General features: G+C 36.4%; 1 protein-coding gene and 1 non-coding gene across 2 annotated transcripts; both read left to right on the top strand.

Moving 5' to 3' along the window:
• The first annotated feature begins 239 nt into the window (after window positions 1–239).
• SNRPN (small nuclear ribonucleoprotein polypeptide N) lies at window positions 240–11951 on the top strand. Its single transcript, XM_058736854.1, has 8 exons — window positions 240–264; window positions 5406–5552; window positions 7739–7890; window positions 9911–10022; window positions 10448–10600; window positions 11037–11175; window positions 11544–11669; window positions 11776–11951. The coding sequence occupies exons 2-8, from the start codon at window positions 5550–5552 to the stop codon at window positions 11811–11813; spliced, it is 723 nt and encodes a 240-aa protein (XP_058592837.1). The 5' UTR covers window positions 240–264; window positions 5406–5549; the 3' UTR covers window positions 11814–11951.
• Window positions 11952–16005: 4054 nt separating this feature from the next.
• On the top strand, window positions 16006–16078 carry LOC131518535 (small nucleolar RNA SNORD107). Its single transcript, XR_009265202.1, has one exon. It is a non-coding gene; the product is annotated as a small nucleolar RNA SNORD107 (small nucleolar RNA).
• Window positions 16079–16371: the final 293 nt, after the last annotated feature.

Here is a 16371-nt window from a genome sequence, read left to right on the forward strand (position 1 = left end):
ATTATTTTGACTTTTAAAGCAAAAGAGAAAAAAATGTAAATTTTCTGAGAAAAATTCTCCCCTGCTGAATCCTTTACTCAGCATTCTCCAATAATAATAACCTGGAATTGATTGTAAGGCAGTGGAATTGATTCACGCAATAGAATCTGATCATTGTCCCCAGCTGTTCTCAGAGTAGGGCCATCTTTAAATGACTCTGAACAATTGATTTTTTTTTTTTTAACCAGGAATGTTTTGGCTTCTCAGTGCATTTCATATACTCTTGTAAGTTCCTAACTATAATTTTATTTATTTATTTATTTATTTATTTATTTATTTATTTATTTACTTACTTACTTACTTACTTATTTACTTACTTGCTTGCTTACTTACTTACTTACTTACCTTACTTACATGAGGCTTGAACTTACCTCAAGATCAAGAGTCACATGCTCTATTGATTGCGCCAGCCAGGTACCCCTATTATTTAAATCCTACATTATAATCTATCTGCAAGTACAATTTTCTGATGTTATGTTTTATTCTAGTTCCAAGTGCTAGTTAAACAGCACTCATTTACTAGGATTATTCTACAGCAGGGATTGTTAAAGTATCTGACCCACTCACTGTCTGTTTTTATAAAAAAAAAAATTATTGGCACACAACCAAGTAATCGTATTTATGTATGGTCGGTGGCTGTATTTGGAATTACAGCAACAGACTAGAATAGTTGTAACAGATTAAATGGTAGGCAACGCCTAAAATTAATCCTCTTCCTTAAAATTGACTGGCATCTTAGAGAACCACATTCAAAGATGAAAATACCAGGTTGGGACAATGGATGAGTGGTGATACTATAGAATGTTGTAAAGAAAAAGGGGTTATAGGAAAGAGTGTATATAAATGAAGTAAACATTACAAGGTAGAGAATCAGATGAATTTCTGGGATGAAGGTCAAATCTAACAATTAGTCTAAGGAATAATTGTAGATGGGTAGGTTTTTAAAGATATTTTAACAATTGATATGCTTCATTTTTTCCTATAAAAATCTAAAGCATCCAAGTGATAGCCAAGAAAAATGTGAAAGTAAACCAAAGATTTTTAAACCTACCATAAGGTTGAATTTTCTTTAATTTTTCCCGTTTTCTTTTTTTAGTTGGAATCATGCTTTTAACAAACTTATTTTGTATTTATTCCACTTAAATGTATATCATTAATGTTTTCTTATTTTATTAGTGCTCATAATTATCATTTGTTATGAATAAATGACAGTTCATTCATTATTTACTTTTCCCTTGTACTTGTTTTTTTTCCTAGTTTTACTATGCTGTTATAAACATTAGTTCTATATTTTAAAGATATATTTGGTATGTTAAATTTATTAGGATAAGAGTCTAGGGTAAGGACTGCAGGGTATAAATATTAGTATGACTCTTAAATGTTTTGTTCCATTGCTGACAGCATCATAAGCATTGTTGATTGCCATTTAGAACAATTACTACTAGTGCTAGTTTCTCAGTACCGTCTGTGGTGCCTTTTTTTTCTTTGATAAATAAACAGTTCCAAAAAAGGAAAATTCTGTGTGCGCGTGTGTGTTGTGTGTGTGGGGTTTAAACTGGCATTGCTTTCTGGATGAATATTGTCCATTTGTTTGTGTTACCTCCTTTTACTTGTTAAGCTTTTTTGTACATTTTTCTGTGAAGGGTGTGCTATTTTACCCGATTTGAATGAGCACTAATGCATTACCATCATTATATGATTTCTGATTTGCTTTATGTGACTTGGCTAGGTTTGACCATCCTTCTTTTTTAATGTTTATTTATTTTTGAGAGACCGTGCACAGGTGGGGGAGGAACAGAGAGAGAGGGAGACACAGAATCCAAAGCAGGCTCCATGCTCTGAGCTGTCAGCACAGAACCCGATGTGGGGCTCAAACCCACGAACTGTGAGATCATGACCTGAGCTGAAGTCTGACACTTAGCAGACTGAGCCACCCAGGTGCCCCAACCATCTTATCTTTTCACTTTTTTTTTTTTTTTTTTTTTTTTTTTTAAGTTTTGTCATTAGAAAAGTTCCCAAAAGTTTAAGAATTTCTGTGGAAAATCTTACAATGTTTGAGTCAGGGACTTGGGCCATTTATTTGCTTATGTGCCTTTTGATGTAAGGAGATTTATCATAACTGCCAATTCATCAGTGCATTATGATTTTGCTACTCTTTTCCTTTTCATGAGGCATTTTGCTGTCATTTGTTGTGAAGATATATTTGATCAATCTCCAAAGTAATATATCATTTTCCTGTTACAAGGGTTCATGATTATAGTGTACTAAATTTAGGGATAAGAGATAACTGTTTCTAATTTCAGGTCCTATTCATTAGGGGAAGTCTTTCTTAACCACTCTAGTCAACCCCTTTTCTGAGTTGTGAGTAATATGTATGTATATCCCTTATTTTATACAAAATATTTTGTATCATATTACATGTCCCATATCCCCAGTTCTCTAGGTCTCCAGTTCTTTTTTTTTTTTTTTTTTTAAGATTTTTTTTTAGGAAATCAGTATTTATTTTTTGTTTTAGTGTTTATTTTTGAGAGTGAACACGCACAGATGAGCTGGGGAGGGGCAGAGAGAGGAGGAGACAGAGGATCTAAAGCAGGCTCTGTGCTGACAGCAGAGAACCCGATTCAGGGCTCAAACTCACAAACTGTAAGACATGACCTGAGCCAAAGTAAGATGCCTGACCGAGTGGAACACCTATGTACCCCTCCAATTCCTTAGTCTGTAACTCATATGTCGAGGTGAATTTTTATACTTGATAACTGGTTAACAACATTTAGTAGTTGTGGAAGGGATTTAGAAACTCAGACAGGGTAGATGAAGGACAGAAGCAGGACTGACTGGCTTTCTCCCTTTTTATTCTTCTGCTATACAATTGTTTAAATTTATTGGTTTCTTATAGCTAAACTGTGAATTAGGTCTGATAGTTGTGTGTTCACTGAAATGTCAGGTGGGACAGAACATTTCAAACTGAGGCTGATGGGAAAATCCGTATTTTCAAATCTTTTTGGCATCTGAAGGTAAAAAGTTTTGTTTTGAATTTTAAATTTTTGCTGGAGAGGTGTCACCTTAAATGCACACTTGATGCTGGTTTCCATTGCATTAATCCTTGTAAGATACCTTTCTGTGATTACATTTTTTTCCCTTAAATGAAATCTTGAAGTCTAGCCCTACCATCTTTTAATTTTCTAATAATCACTGTCTTGTGGCTAAGTATTTGGTAGCATATCTCCATTGTTGATGGTAAAAAGGGTATGCTCCAGTATTAGTGTCTTATTGAGTGGTTAGCTTTTTTTGTTTTGTTTTGTTTTGTTTTTTTGCAGTAACGGTGATATAAAAAGCAGTGTTACAAACTTTCCACGTTATTGAAAGATCCTGACATTTTGCATTTTAACCAGCTTTACTAATGTATAATGTATATACCATAAAAAATCACCGAAATTTTTGTAAATTTACTGACTTCAGCCATTGCCAGGAACTCTGAGAACTTTCCATTTTCAAAGTAAGGTCCCTTATGTTCATTTACATACATTCCCTGTTTCTACCCCCAACTTCAGGTTACCACTTATTTACTTTCTGTTGCTGTGAATTTTTTTGTTTCTATTTTTTTTTCTGTTTTTGTAGATGATTTACTTTCTGTTACTATGGATTGCTGAAGATTTTAAATCTTAGTAGATATAAAAAATGAAAATAGCTAATGACTAGAGGTAAAAAATATGTAAGTATTCTTGAATTTAGACTCTGCTTTATAGATAATCCTGTCAGAATTCAGAACATCTATATTATAGACCTTAAACTACTCCTGTGAGTTTGGGTTACAAACTACATTGATTTGGGGAGAGGAGGGCATGCCAGTCTGCTGATTTGAACAGATCTTTTGAGATCATTACATGTCAGTTTTATGCAAAACATTAAGTCATATACAATGTTGGATGCTGTAAAAGGGGGTATCCTTGATGTCATTGTATCTTTGAAGACCTACACTGGGTAGATGAGGAAAAGAGACAAGTTTATAGATATTATAGTCACTTATGGTAAATGTTGGAGAAGTATGGACAGTGTTAAGGACAGTATAGGCAGAAAGTCTTTAAGAAAAAAATGCACAAAAAGCGCATGATAGTTTGCATTTGGAGAACAAAGGTTAGGAGATATTCTAATACCAGGAATTTATTTTTTTAGAAAATCTGATACTCCAAAATTCTCATAATGTACTTAACTGCCATCAAATTTTTGTAAATATAGGGAAACCTCTTTTCTACATCTTACCTATTCTTACTGAACTCTTTCTTTCATACCATTCTGTTCTCTTTTGATCGAGTGTCATATAGTTCCACATGGAAAACTGTCCTCAAAACATTTCTTTTACCTTATTGTTTTGATGTTATGGTTCACAGCCACTATTTTGATGATTTTATTTTCACATCCTAAAATACAGGATTCATAATTTACTGAATCAGTATACTTAGCTGTTTGCAAAATGTCTCCATTGAAGACAGAGGACAAGTTTACTGAAAATGATTGTATTATTAAAAATAAAATTACATCAGATTTTGTTTATGATACTAGGCTACTTTTTTGCATAAAACCAAATTCCCATTCAAGAGTAATATAATTTGTGTGTTTGCTTTCTAAATAAGTACAATTAGTAGTTTGAGATTTTTTTTTCTGGTTTTGACTTGATTTGTTTGCCATACTCAGAGGAATTTCCTTAGTATGTTGGGAAAAATGATAACACTGTTATAATCATGTTCTTTTGATTGCTAAGAAAATTACCTATATATCCGTATAAGCAAGTAATCAGTTGTTTTATGCTCCATTTTAACATAGGACGTCATAAGCAGGTACATGATAATGCAGTTGGTTCTTGGTAAAAAACATTATTTAGAATTACTTTGAAGAGGTTTTGGCAGGGTCAAGGAGGGAGATTTTGAGGTTGAAAACCTTTAGGTGGCTTCGCTAAGAACAAAATTTTAACTAATTCAGGAGAATAATTCAGATGGCTATGAAGCTTAGGGATATATCAAAATGTTGAAGTTGAGATGATGGGTTAACTTAGGACCAGAGAATGAAGCACCACCTAAAGTAAGGATGAAAAAAAAACACTACATTTTTGGAATGGAAAATTAAAGTGATTTTTGAGACATTTAAAAATGTCTGCATAATATAAAAATTTAATAAACACTGTCAATTTTAAGTGTGTAAAATGTGGAAGTTAAGGTGAAGGAATAGTGAAATTTGGTGTTCATGTGGTGGGTATGGAACATGGGAGGTGTTTTTAAATATGTCTGTTATGGTGATTTTCATGCAAAATTGTCTGCCTGTTTTTAAACATGGTAGATTGCAGTGCAGCTAGATCATGCTTTCCTCTGCAGGCTCCATCTACTGTTTGAAGCTTCTGCCCCAAGCTTGCATTGTTTGTAGGAGAACCTGCGTCATACCTTTATCTGTAGCCTTCCCTTAGGTATTAAGAATCCTGAAACCTTTCTTCGGACATTGGATTTGGTGGAACAGCAACCATGGTAAGATGTATATTAAGGCAGAAGGGTGAAAAGCTACTGGAAGGGCCTAACATAATAGTTTACCAGAGTGTGGGGTGTCTTTGTGTTCTTGATGTTAGAAACAAGAAATCAGTCTTTAGAGATGGCATCTCATTGTGTGGAATATCAACTGAAGAAGAGCTATGTCCCTTTTCCTATTTTAGTGATAAAATGATTTGGAAAACATCTTTTTTTTTTTTTAGTTTATATATTTGTTTTGAGAGAGAGAGAGAGAGAGCGAGCGAGCGAGAGGGCCATGCAGAGAGGGAGAGAGCATCCCAAACAGGCTCTGTGCCGTCAGTGCAGAGCCCTACACAGGACTTGAACCCACAGACTGAGATCATCACCTGAGCTGAAGTTGTCCCTAAGCCACCCAGACACCCTGGTTTGGAAAACATCTTAAGAGGGATCTTATATGTGAGAAAATACAGAAGAGAGTTTTGGTCATGATTTACATGATTTACAATAATAATGGACCATCCTGAAGATGGAGGACCCTTACTTAGGTTATAGTAGACATAAAATGGAGGGGGGGCACCTGGGTAGCTCAGTTGATAAAGCGACTGCCTGCGGCTCAGTTCATGATCTCGCAGTTTGTGAGTTCGAGCCCCGTGTCGGGCTTTGTTCTGACAGCTCAGAACCTGGAGCCTGCTTCGGATTCTGTGTCTCCCCTCTCTGTACCCCTCCCCTGCTCATGCTCTGTGTCTCTCCATCTCTCAATAATAAATAAACATTATTTTTTTTTAAATAAAGAAAAGAAAATGGAGGGATTTAGGACATTAGGCTTAGGTAAATACACACACACAATTAGTCTGTCAAGAGATACAGCATCCTAATCAGGTTTGTGGTTCTATTAAAGTTTAGATAATTGAGAGCATGTATTCTGTTAAAGTTTAGATAGTTGAGAACATGTATTCTCAACAGGAAGGACATTCCAAGGCAGCAAGAGTTGATTTTGAGAAGTGGAAAGAATATTTGATTTTACAGTGGCTTGTGGTGTTCCAAAGGACCACAGGATATAAATAGAGATACAATATTATCAACATTTTAAAATTTCAGTGGAGTGGGTGATTTAGGATAAAATTTGTAAAATTTTAGGGAGAGAAAGAGCACATGTGTGCCCACAAGTGAGGGAGAGGCAGAGAGAATCTTTTTTTTTTTTTTAAGGTGTAAGAATTAGTGGCCTATTTTTTATTTATTGTTTATTTATTGAGAGAGGGGGAGGGACAGAGCGAGAGAGAGAATCCCAAGCAAGCTCTGCTTAATCAGTGCAGAGCCCAGTGTGGGTCTCGGTGTCAAACTCACATACCGTGAGATCATAATCTGAGCAGAAATCTGGAGTCGGACACTTAACCAACTGAGCCACCCAGGTGCTCAGAGAGAGAGAGAATCTTTTTTTTTTAAGTTTTTATTTATTTATATTGAGAGAGAGAGTGCGAGCAAGTGGGGGACGGGAAGAGAGAGGGAGAGGGCGAGAATGCCAAGCAGGCTTCTCACTGACAACGCTAGGCTTGAACTCCCAAACCATGAGATCATGACATGAACTGAAGTCAGATACTTAACTGAGTGAGTCACCCAGCTGCCCCATGATAAAAATATTTTTAAAAAGTGCCTTAGTAGGGTAAATGAAACCAAAACAAGTTTGAGAAACATTGATCCAAGTTCTGAGTAGGAGGAGATATAGGGTTTGATATAACTAGGACAGAGGCCTTTGGGGAACTAAATAGTGGTTTCTATTTGCATTGGGTTGATGGGAGTTGGAAAGTTTTTTTGATGGAGGTAGCAATTTCCCACTGTTTGGATAGATATCTAGGGGAAAAGAAATAGTCCACAGGGTCAAGTGTTCTGAAGGAGGGTGGAATTTGGGATTAGAATTGGGAAAGGAGAGGAATCAGAATACTAAAAGGAAACTAGATTTGTGAATCTGATGAGGAAGAAATAGGATGATGGGAAACTGCATAGTCATTCTGAGAAGTAGAGGGTTCCACAGAGTAGAGTTGACCTGGGTCTAAATTTGGTCCAGTATCTTGACTGTGAAGGTATTTTTGGAGAAAACATGGGAGGGAAAAGGTGTTAAGGAAACAAAGTTTGGATTGATATAGGAGTGGGGAAGAAATGGTGGGGAGGGTTATAAAGTAATTGCAGACAGCTTTTCTTACTCATTTCAGACTGTGGGAAAGAGCAGCAAGATGCTGCAACACATTGACTATAGAATGCGATGTATCCTGCAAGATGGCCGAATCTTCATTGGCACCTTTAAGGCTTTTGACAAGCATATGAACTTGATCCTCTGTGATTGTGATGAATTCAGAAAGATCAAGTAAGACCACTTTGGGTTTGGATAATGGGATATTGAGGGAGAGGATAATCGGAGTAAGGGATTATAGAGGGTAATTGAAGGAGGTAGGGTTAGTCTGTTGTCTAACCTCTTGGCCTAGAAGATCAGTCTCCCAGTCTTTTTTTTTTAATGTTTATTTTTGAGAGAGAAAGAGAGACAGAGGATGAGCAGGGAAGGGGCAGAGAGAGAGAGACAAAATCTGAAGCAGGGTCTAGGCTCTGAACTGTCAACACAGAGCCTGATGCAGGGCTTGAACTCATGAACCACGAAATCACGATGTGAGCCAAAGTTGGATGCATAACTGACCGAGCACCCAGGTGCCCCTACAGTCTCCCAGTCTTGAAGTCATTGTATTTACACTACTGTTTTAAGTTTGCAAACACAGTTATGAACTGAACTTAGAATAGAAGTGTACTGTATGAGCAGAGTATCAAGTTATATTTATTTAAAAAGTTAATAAATCTTATTAATTAAGTTCTGTAGCATTACTTTGGACTGAAGGGATCTTATGAATAACAATTTACTCTTCATGGTTGAGGAGTTATGATATGATTAGAATACTCTAGGCCAGATTTAACATTTGTTCAGCCAGCCTCTTTGCATGCACCTTGTTTTGTCAAAATCGTTATGTTCAGTGTTGACCTGGTGTCAATTCTTAACCCTCTTTACTTCTATTATATTTTTGATTTGCCCATTTAATTTCTTCAGGAATATCCTGTGTGCTTGTACCTTACCACATTAGGCTTCCCTCTTTGTACCTGTGACTAGGGAGCTTCCTTTCATAGAGCACTGTTGACCCTCTGCAATAAGATCACAAGAATTTGTGGCTCTTAGTGGCATCCTATTTCCATTCAGTTGACTTTTCATTCAGAGTATTTGAGTTGGTATTTGTAATATCTCTGGACACTCAAGATGGCTTTGTTTTTTATCATGGGGCAGAACTTACAAGGTATCACTCTTGACTCTTGGCTTGATTTAATTTATTGCCACAGTCTATGATATACTATTCAGAATTTTAATTTGCCCACTTCACTTAGGTTTTATTAAAAATGAAGAAAAAGGTAGGTGATGCTCACCTTCACCTGCCTGCTGTAGTCTGTTCCTGTCAGGCAAATTTGAATAGAATTCATAACATATGCTTTATCTTTCCCTTTTCATGTATTCTCAGTCTCCTTCCTGTGCAACAAGTAGGGTTATATCAGAAATTCTAAGATGGTGAATGTTTCAGTGTTATTTTTTTTGTTTAAATAATCTAAAATAAACCCTTATGACATTGATAAATACTGAAGGCATTTGATGAGAACTTTAGCCATATTAATTTCTCTGTTTAACATCTTTCACTAAGTTATGGGGATAATTTCACATGGATAATGCTTTAAATTGTGCATTTTTCTCTGTGATAGTACTCACAATTTTTGAATGATATTGTGTCAGTAGCTTTTAAGTATGTAGATTTTTGCTTCTGACCATTGTGACTTTGTACAGAGTTTTGTTTTTTTTTAATTTTTAAGATTTCCCATGGTTATATAAGTGATATAAAGGCCAGGAATACAACAGTGTCTCTAATTCAAAGCCTGTTTTTTCTTTATCATTTGGTATGACCTCATTGTTCGTGTTCCCATTTTAGTTGTCTGTCACCCAGATTTACTTAGTTGAAAATTATTTAAAAAACATACTTACCATCTTAACATGAAAACACATTTTTGAAAGTTTTAGCCATATCATTTTCATCTGAGTTTCATGAAGAAGAAATTAGTTTTGCTGTAGTATAACATTGAGGGAACATTCTGGAAATTTTTAATAGGAAAAGGGCTTTAACATTTACCCTTATATGTCAGTGAGTCTAGTGTTTTGTTTTTGCCTTTGTTTTGTCATAACTTAGTAATAGCATGAATATATTGCCATCAATTATTGTCATGTGTATGTGTTATTAAGGTGAAATGTAAATATTTTAGTGAGTGATCCCTAACTTACCTTACTAAAATTTGTTTCTGCTCTATAGGCCAAAGAATGCGAAGCAGCCAGAACGTGAAGAAAAGCGGGTTTTGGGTCTGGTGTTACTACGTGGGGAGAACTTGGTCTCCATGACAGTGGAAGGACCACCCCCGAAAGATGTAAGGACTACATAGGGCAGGACAGAACATTAGTGTGGAAGGACATTACATTATTTGAGATGATGCTAAATCAAGGTACAACGAGGCACAATAAATAGTATACACTTGTTAAATAAAATGTGCCTAGCACTTAATGTCAGTTCTTACTTGTCTATATTTCGAGATTAAGGACTTTCTAAAGAGTTATTCTGTGGGTTGGGTACTACCTAGATAAGGTTAGAAGTGTCTTATTTGTATTCACAGTTTGACAGATGTACATTTAATCTGCTGAATGCCTCCATGGTACACTTGTCTATTGCTGTGAATATAGAACTAATATAAGCTGGGTGGTAGGAAAAATGGTGGAAAGCAGTGATCTTTTAGGAATAAGATTATTGATAACTTTGGTAAATCATTTGATTTCAAACTAATTTTTCTTGTTTCAGACTGGCATTGCTCGGGTACCTCTTGCTGGAGCTGCAGGGGGTCCTGGGGTTGGCAGGGCAGCTGGCAGAGGAGTGCCAGCTGGTGTTCCAATTCCCCAGGCTCCTGCTGGATTAGCAGGCCCTGTCCGAGGGGTTGGGGGGCCATCCCAACAGGTGAGGAACTAGGAGGTTTTATATTATTGAGAGAAAGTGCCCAGAGGCAGAGTAGATTTAAAAGCCTGAGTGCACATCTTATGCTATGTAAGCAGCATATGCTATAGAGAGTGATGAAAGACAAATATACATTAGGAGGGGAAAAGATTAAAGAAAGCCACCTTGATAAGAGTTACTTACCAGTATTGGTAAGTAAAGAGAAATATGGCTGGGTAAACCAGAGTTGAGAAAATGTAAGAGGACTTACTAGATTAAAATAGGGCATGTTGGGTTTAAAGGAGGATGTGTTAGTGCCAAGATTTTTTTAATGAAAATAATGGAAGAAGTAAAAAAAACTATTTCATATTTAATAAGCTGTGGTATTCACCATTTATTTTGTATGTGGATAATGAGAGGATGCGCCTTACCTTTACTATATCTGACCATGCCTCCTCAGGTAATGACTCCACAGGGAAGAGGCACTGTAGCAGCAGCTGCAGTTGCTGCTACTGCCAGCATTGCTGGAGCCCCAACTCAGTACCCACCAGGACGGGGGACCCCACCCACTCCTGTGGGCCGAGCAACACCACCTCCAGGTAAGGAATCCTAAGGAAGTAAGAGAATTTGGTTCTCAGATATATATAGGTGTTTTGTGAAAACATTGTATCATCTTGAGGAAGTGATAACTAAAAATACCATAAGAAGATACTGAACAAAGAACCAGCCCTTTAAGTACCTCACTAGTTGCTTGGAGTATATTTCCTACTTTTAAACAATACTTTTTAATGAAAAGCTGTGGACTCTTGTGTTGAGGATGGCTTATGTGGTAATGGTCCAGGAGAAATTCTTCAACTCTCTGCTTAATATTTAGGCCCATTTCTTTAAATACTATTTTGTGTTTTATTCTGTGTTATTTGCTGAGTTCATTTATGAGGCCTTTATTTCTGCCATTTTTCTTTTCTAGGCATTATGGCTCCTCCACCTGGTATGAGACCACCCATGGGCCCACCAATTGGGCTTCCCCCTGCTCGAGGGACGCCAATAGGCATGCCCCCTCCAGGAATGAGACCCCCACCACCAGGAATTAGAGGTGAGTGGTTATACTTCTGCACAGTGGTGCCAGCCGGGCCCTTGAATATTTATATGATGTTTTTCTAATGGTCCCATGGAACTTTGCTTTTTTTTTTTTTTTCCAGGTCCACCTCCCCCCGGAATGCGTCCACCAAGACCCTAGGATACTATTGATCCTTCTTAAGTCACTTTTTTCCCTGCAATGTCTCTTGTGAAACTGTGTAGAGTGTTTGTGAGCTTTTGTTCCCTCTTTGCTGCATTAATATTAGCTAATAAAATGCACAGAGCAATTAAACTGCAAGGTACTGCTGTATGTTGTACATTTTTTTTTGCCTGTTGACTTTTTTGAGGTCAGAATGAAGACTGGGATTTTTCTGGTCTTAAAGTTATTATGGATGAGGTGAATTCTGTTAAGCAATGCATTTAAATAATTTTGTCTTTAATTCTTAAGATAAAATGGTTGTGATACCTGATTAAGCTTCCCAGATTTCACTTTGTGCATTGACTGATACCTGTCAGTAACCTTGACACAAGAAAACTCTTGACCGGGGTTTAAGTGACTGGGCTAAGACTTACACATGGCCTCCTCCACTTTAATGTGCCATACATACCTGAAGGGAAGAAGGGATGGAATGAAAGGCCTTGTAAGGCCACCTATGGAAGGAAACTGTGGTACTAAATCAGACTTTGTTCATTAAATCAAAGGATTTGGATTGGAGATACTACTTGGAAGTTTACCTCAGTTGATCAGCTTTTGTAGTGTTTTTGTGCTTTGTGTGATCAGAGTAGGTGATGTGATTCTGGAATAATCATCACAACCTACCAGTAAGTATTTACTTACACACTGTTAAAACTAGAGGAGATTTCATATTTGAGATAGGTTGTTACTTAAAATAAAGGCGACTTTATACCCTAAAATGTCATTGACACTATTGAGCACAAATTATATCCAACTGTATCACTTAGTGATATACTGTTAAGTGTTTAAAAGAGTGGACAGTCTCTTCCAGTTAGATAATTAAGGGATGCTCACATATATATGTAAAGATTGAGTTGGTTATGCAACAGTGAAGTCACTTTTAAAAGGAAGAGGAAAGAGGTTTTTAGGTTTTACTGCTAACTTTTCAACTAGGTAATGAATCAGTCCTTATTGATTGTAGGAGTTAGCTTATAAAATACTAGTTAAATATTGATATTAACTCCTTAATAACTTAAGACTGGTAGATTGGGGGTGCCTGGGTGGCTCAGTCAGTTAAGCGTTTGACTTCGGCTTAGGTCATGATCTCACGGTTCTTGAGTTCAAGCCCCACATCGGGCTCTGTGCTGACAGCTCAGAGCCTGGAGCCTGCTTCAAATTCTGTGTTTCCCTCTCTCTCTGGCCCTTCCCCTCTTGAGCTCTGTCTCTCTGTCTCTCAAAAATAAATAAACATTAAAACAATTTAAAAAAATACTGGTAGATTGGTTGTGCCTTCTCATTTGATTTTACCAACAGAGGTTGTATGCATGTCACCATTTCCATCTTTGATTTTTTTTAATTTTTTTAAAGATTTTATTTTTATGTAATGTCTGTGCCCAATATGGGGCTCCAAATCATGACCCTGAGATCAAGAGCAGTCCTATCTATGCTTTACCTAGTAAGCCAGCCAGGTGCCCCCCTGTTTCCATCTTTTAAATCATGGCCTTTAAACCAGTAGCCTCCCAAGGAAAAGGGACGCTCAAAATTACTGCAGTTAATGTCATCAAATTTATATTGTCTCTCCCAGGGTAGTGTTTAGTATTAATGGACACTATCAGGTAGGGAACATAAAGTAGCCAGGTCTTAGTTTAGGAGATGTACAATACAGATGTGATACTTAAGAGATTGTGAATGTTACAAAGAAATATCTTGGTTACAGAACCCCAGGCAAAGTACTTTATCTGGGTCTCTGGAGGCAAGCCATTCTGTTAAGATAAAATTTATTGTGATATAGTTGATAGATAACTTTTGTTCTAAGAGTTTTGTGGGTGGTATGCAAAGAGCCTTGTTTTCTTTGCACTTGACTGGACCAAATTTTGAATAATTTGTGGTACTTTCTCTGTTTTGGAGGAAAACTTTGCTATTTGGGTAGATCTGCTGACATGGATGGCTCTTAGATTTTGACATGAGTGATTGTGCACCATATACAAAGAAAACCTGTTCTCTAATATCTCCTTAAGTAATGATGATGGCGTCTTTTGCAAGTTAGAGGTGAGTGAAAAGAACTCTAGATTCTGCAAGATGTTTTCTTCTAATGGATATTTTGATTTGGTTATAATGTACTCTGCCTAGAACTTCTTGAATTATTTGATAACCTTGATCGTGGAACATAAATTGAAAAAATACTTAGCATAGATATATAATTGCATGTTAAGTGTAAAATATGGATCTTTTGCTATGGATTGCTAGATCTAAGCTTCTACCAAGAGTTCCAATGGAACACATAATACCATAAAAGTTTTCAAACTTCCATGGCAGTAAATACTTGTCCCTTAGGATTTTTCGATTGTGCTTTCAAATTAATTGTACGTTATAGCTAAAACACAATTGGGCAGTGACTTCTTGATTTCCTGGTCACATTTATTAACAGTAACTTCATAAATATGTATGCATTGCATATCAATATAAGTTTTCATTGTGGTTTAAATTACAGTTTCAAATAGAATTCTGGGATTTAATAGTTCTGCTTTCTTAAATCTTTGTTTTTAAGTTATTTGTAGTATTCTGTGTTTATGCTATGATAGGTAAACTGGACTTAGTATAACTGTATAAAAAGTAATGTTGCTTCCTCCTTCCTTTGTAAACTCATTGCTCTTTAATCATGTCAAATTTTAGAAGTTCTGTACATTTTTGTCAGCTTCATTAATATATAATTGATCAAGAATATCGTGTAATTTTAAGATATACTACATGATGGCTTGCTGTACGTTTACATTGTGAAAAGATTACTACAATAAGATAAGTTATACATCCATCACTTTATATAGCTACCATTTCTTTTTTGTGTTTGTGTGGTGAGATCATTTAAGATCTACTCTTGGAAAATTTCAAATATTATAATACGTTGTTAACAATGGTCCCCATGTTGTACATTAGATACCTAGAATTTACCCATCTTATAATTAAAAGTCTATACCTTTGGGGCGCCTGGGTGGCTTAGTCGGTTAAGTGTCCGACTTCGGCTCAGGTCATGATCTCGTGTTCCATGAGTTCGAGCCCCGCGTCGGGCTCTGTGCTGACTGCTCAGAGCCTGGAGCCTGTTTCAGATTCTGTATCTCCCTCTCTCTCTGACCCTGCCCCGTTCATGCTCTGTCTCTCTCTGTCTCAAAAATAAATAAACGTTAAAAAAAAATAAAAAAATAAATAAAAGTCTATACCTTTGATCAATATCTTCCCATTCTTTATACCCATAGGCCCCTGGCAACCACCATTATATTCTGTTTCTAAGAGTTTAACTTTCTTTTTTTTTTTTTTTTTTTTTTTATAAATTTTTTTTTTTTTTTCAACGTTTTTTATTTATTTTTGGGACAGAGAGAGACGGAGCATGAACGGGGGAGGGGCAGAGAGAGAGGGAGACACAGAATCGGAAACAGGCTCCAGGCTCCGAGCCATCAGCCCAGAGCCTGACGCGGGGCTCGAACTCACAGACCGCGAGATCGTGACCTGGCTGAAGTCGGACGCTTAACCGACTGCGCCACCCAGGCGCCCCTAAGAGTTTAACTTTCTCAGGTTTCACATATAGATGATATCAGAAGTCTTGTAATTTTTGTAAACCTGTTTTATTTTTTGTAGGTCTTGACTTATAGTAGAATAGTATAAGTAATTTATGGAATTATGTGATAATAGTAATGCTTGCGTAGAATTCTCATAATCTGATTTCAAAGATTAGGAAAAACACTATTGTTCTTTTTGCAAATAAAACTTAATGATTTTATCTATTAGATCATATAAAGTTTTAAAATACATGTTACCCAGTTGATAACACATTGCCAGATTGTTACTTCTCTTTGCATTTCAGTCCCATTGGGACTGGCTATTCATTTAATAAATCTCAATATTTGAATTATATTAAATAAGTAAAGCAAGTCATGTTATCATGGGTTTTTGTATTGCAGTTTTTTCAGTCTTATGAAGTGCCCTTTTGTCCACATAGTTGATGACTCTGAAAGGAGGAGAGAATTTAACCACTCAATTTTCTGACATGTCACTGTGGATCCTACCCAGTAGTTTCTCAAGGATGCTTAAAACTGTATTAGCTGCATTTAGGACAAACGTAAACCACTACAGGTAAACTAATCTTTTAAAGAAAAGTAATAGTGCATTACAGAGGCCTTGGCTAGGTTCATGATGACACAGGACCTTGTCTGAACATAATGATTTTAAAATTTGAGCTTAAATGACACTCTGAAATCTAGTCAATGTGCCTCAGTAGACTTTACAGAGAACATTATTTTCAATAGAAAATTTTGGCTTACTGTGCAAACTTTGAATACTTAGAAATGGCAGGTGTAGCAGTATACTTTGCCAGTTCCTTAGACATCCTTTTTAAAAAATGTTTATACATATTCTGAGCTCATTATTTTTTCCCTTTTTTTAAAACATATATGCTGTTGAAAGCAAAAAAGGAAGCTCATCCTTAGATCCCAGAAGGTACATGCATATGCTGAGTGGAAGCAAGGACATGTAAAGGGAGACTACTACTTCT

The sequence above is a fragment of the Neofelis nebulosa genome, chromosome 7, assembly GCF_028018385.1.
Source record: "Neofelis nebulosa isolate mNeoNeb1 chromosome 7, mNeoNeb1.pri, whole genome shotgun sequence".
NCBI classification, from domain to species: domain Eukaryota; kingdom Metazoa; phylum Chordata; class Mammalia; order Carnivora; family Felidae; genus Neofelis; species Neofelis nebulosa.

What these genes read in the sequence shown, in the direction of transcription:
- SNRPN (XM_058736854.1), top strand. An exon ending in GATGAATTCAGAAAGATCAA is followed by an intron (nt 7,891 to 9,910) that starts GTAAGACCACTT and finishes TCTGCTCTATAG; the next exon opens with GCCAAAGAATGCGAAGCAGC. An exon ending in TTGGGGGGCCATCCCAACAG is followed by an intron (nt 10,601 to 11,036) that starts GTGAGGAACTAG and finishes ATGCCTCCTCAG; the next exon opens with GTAATGACTCCACAGGGAAG.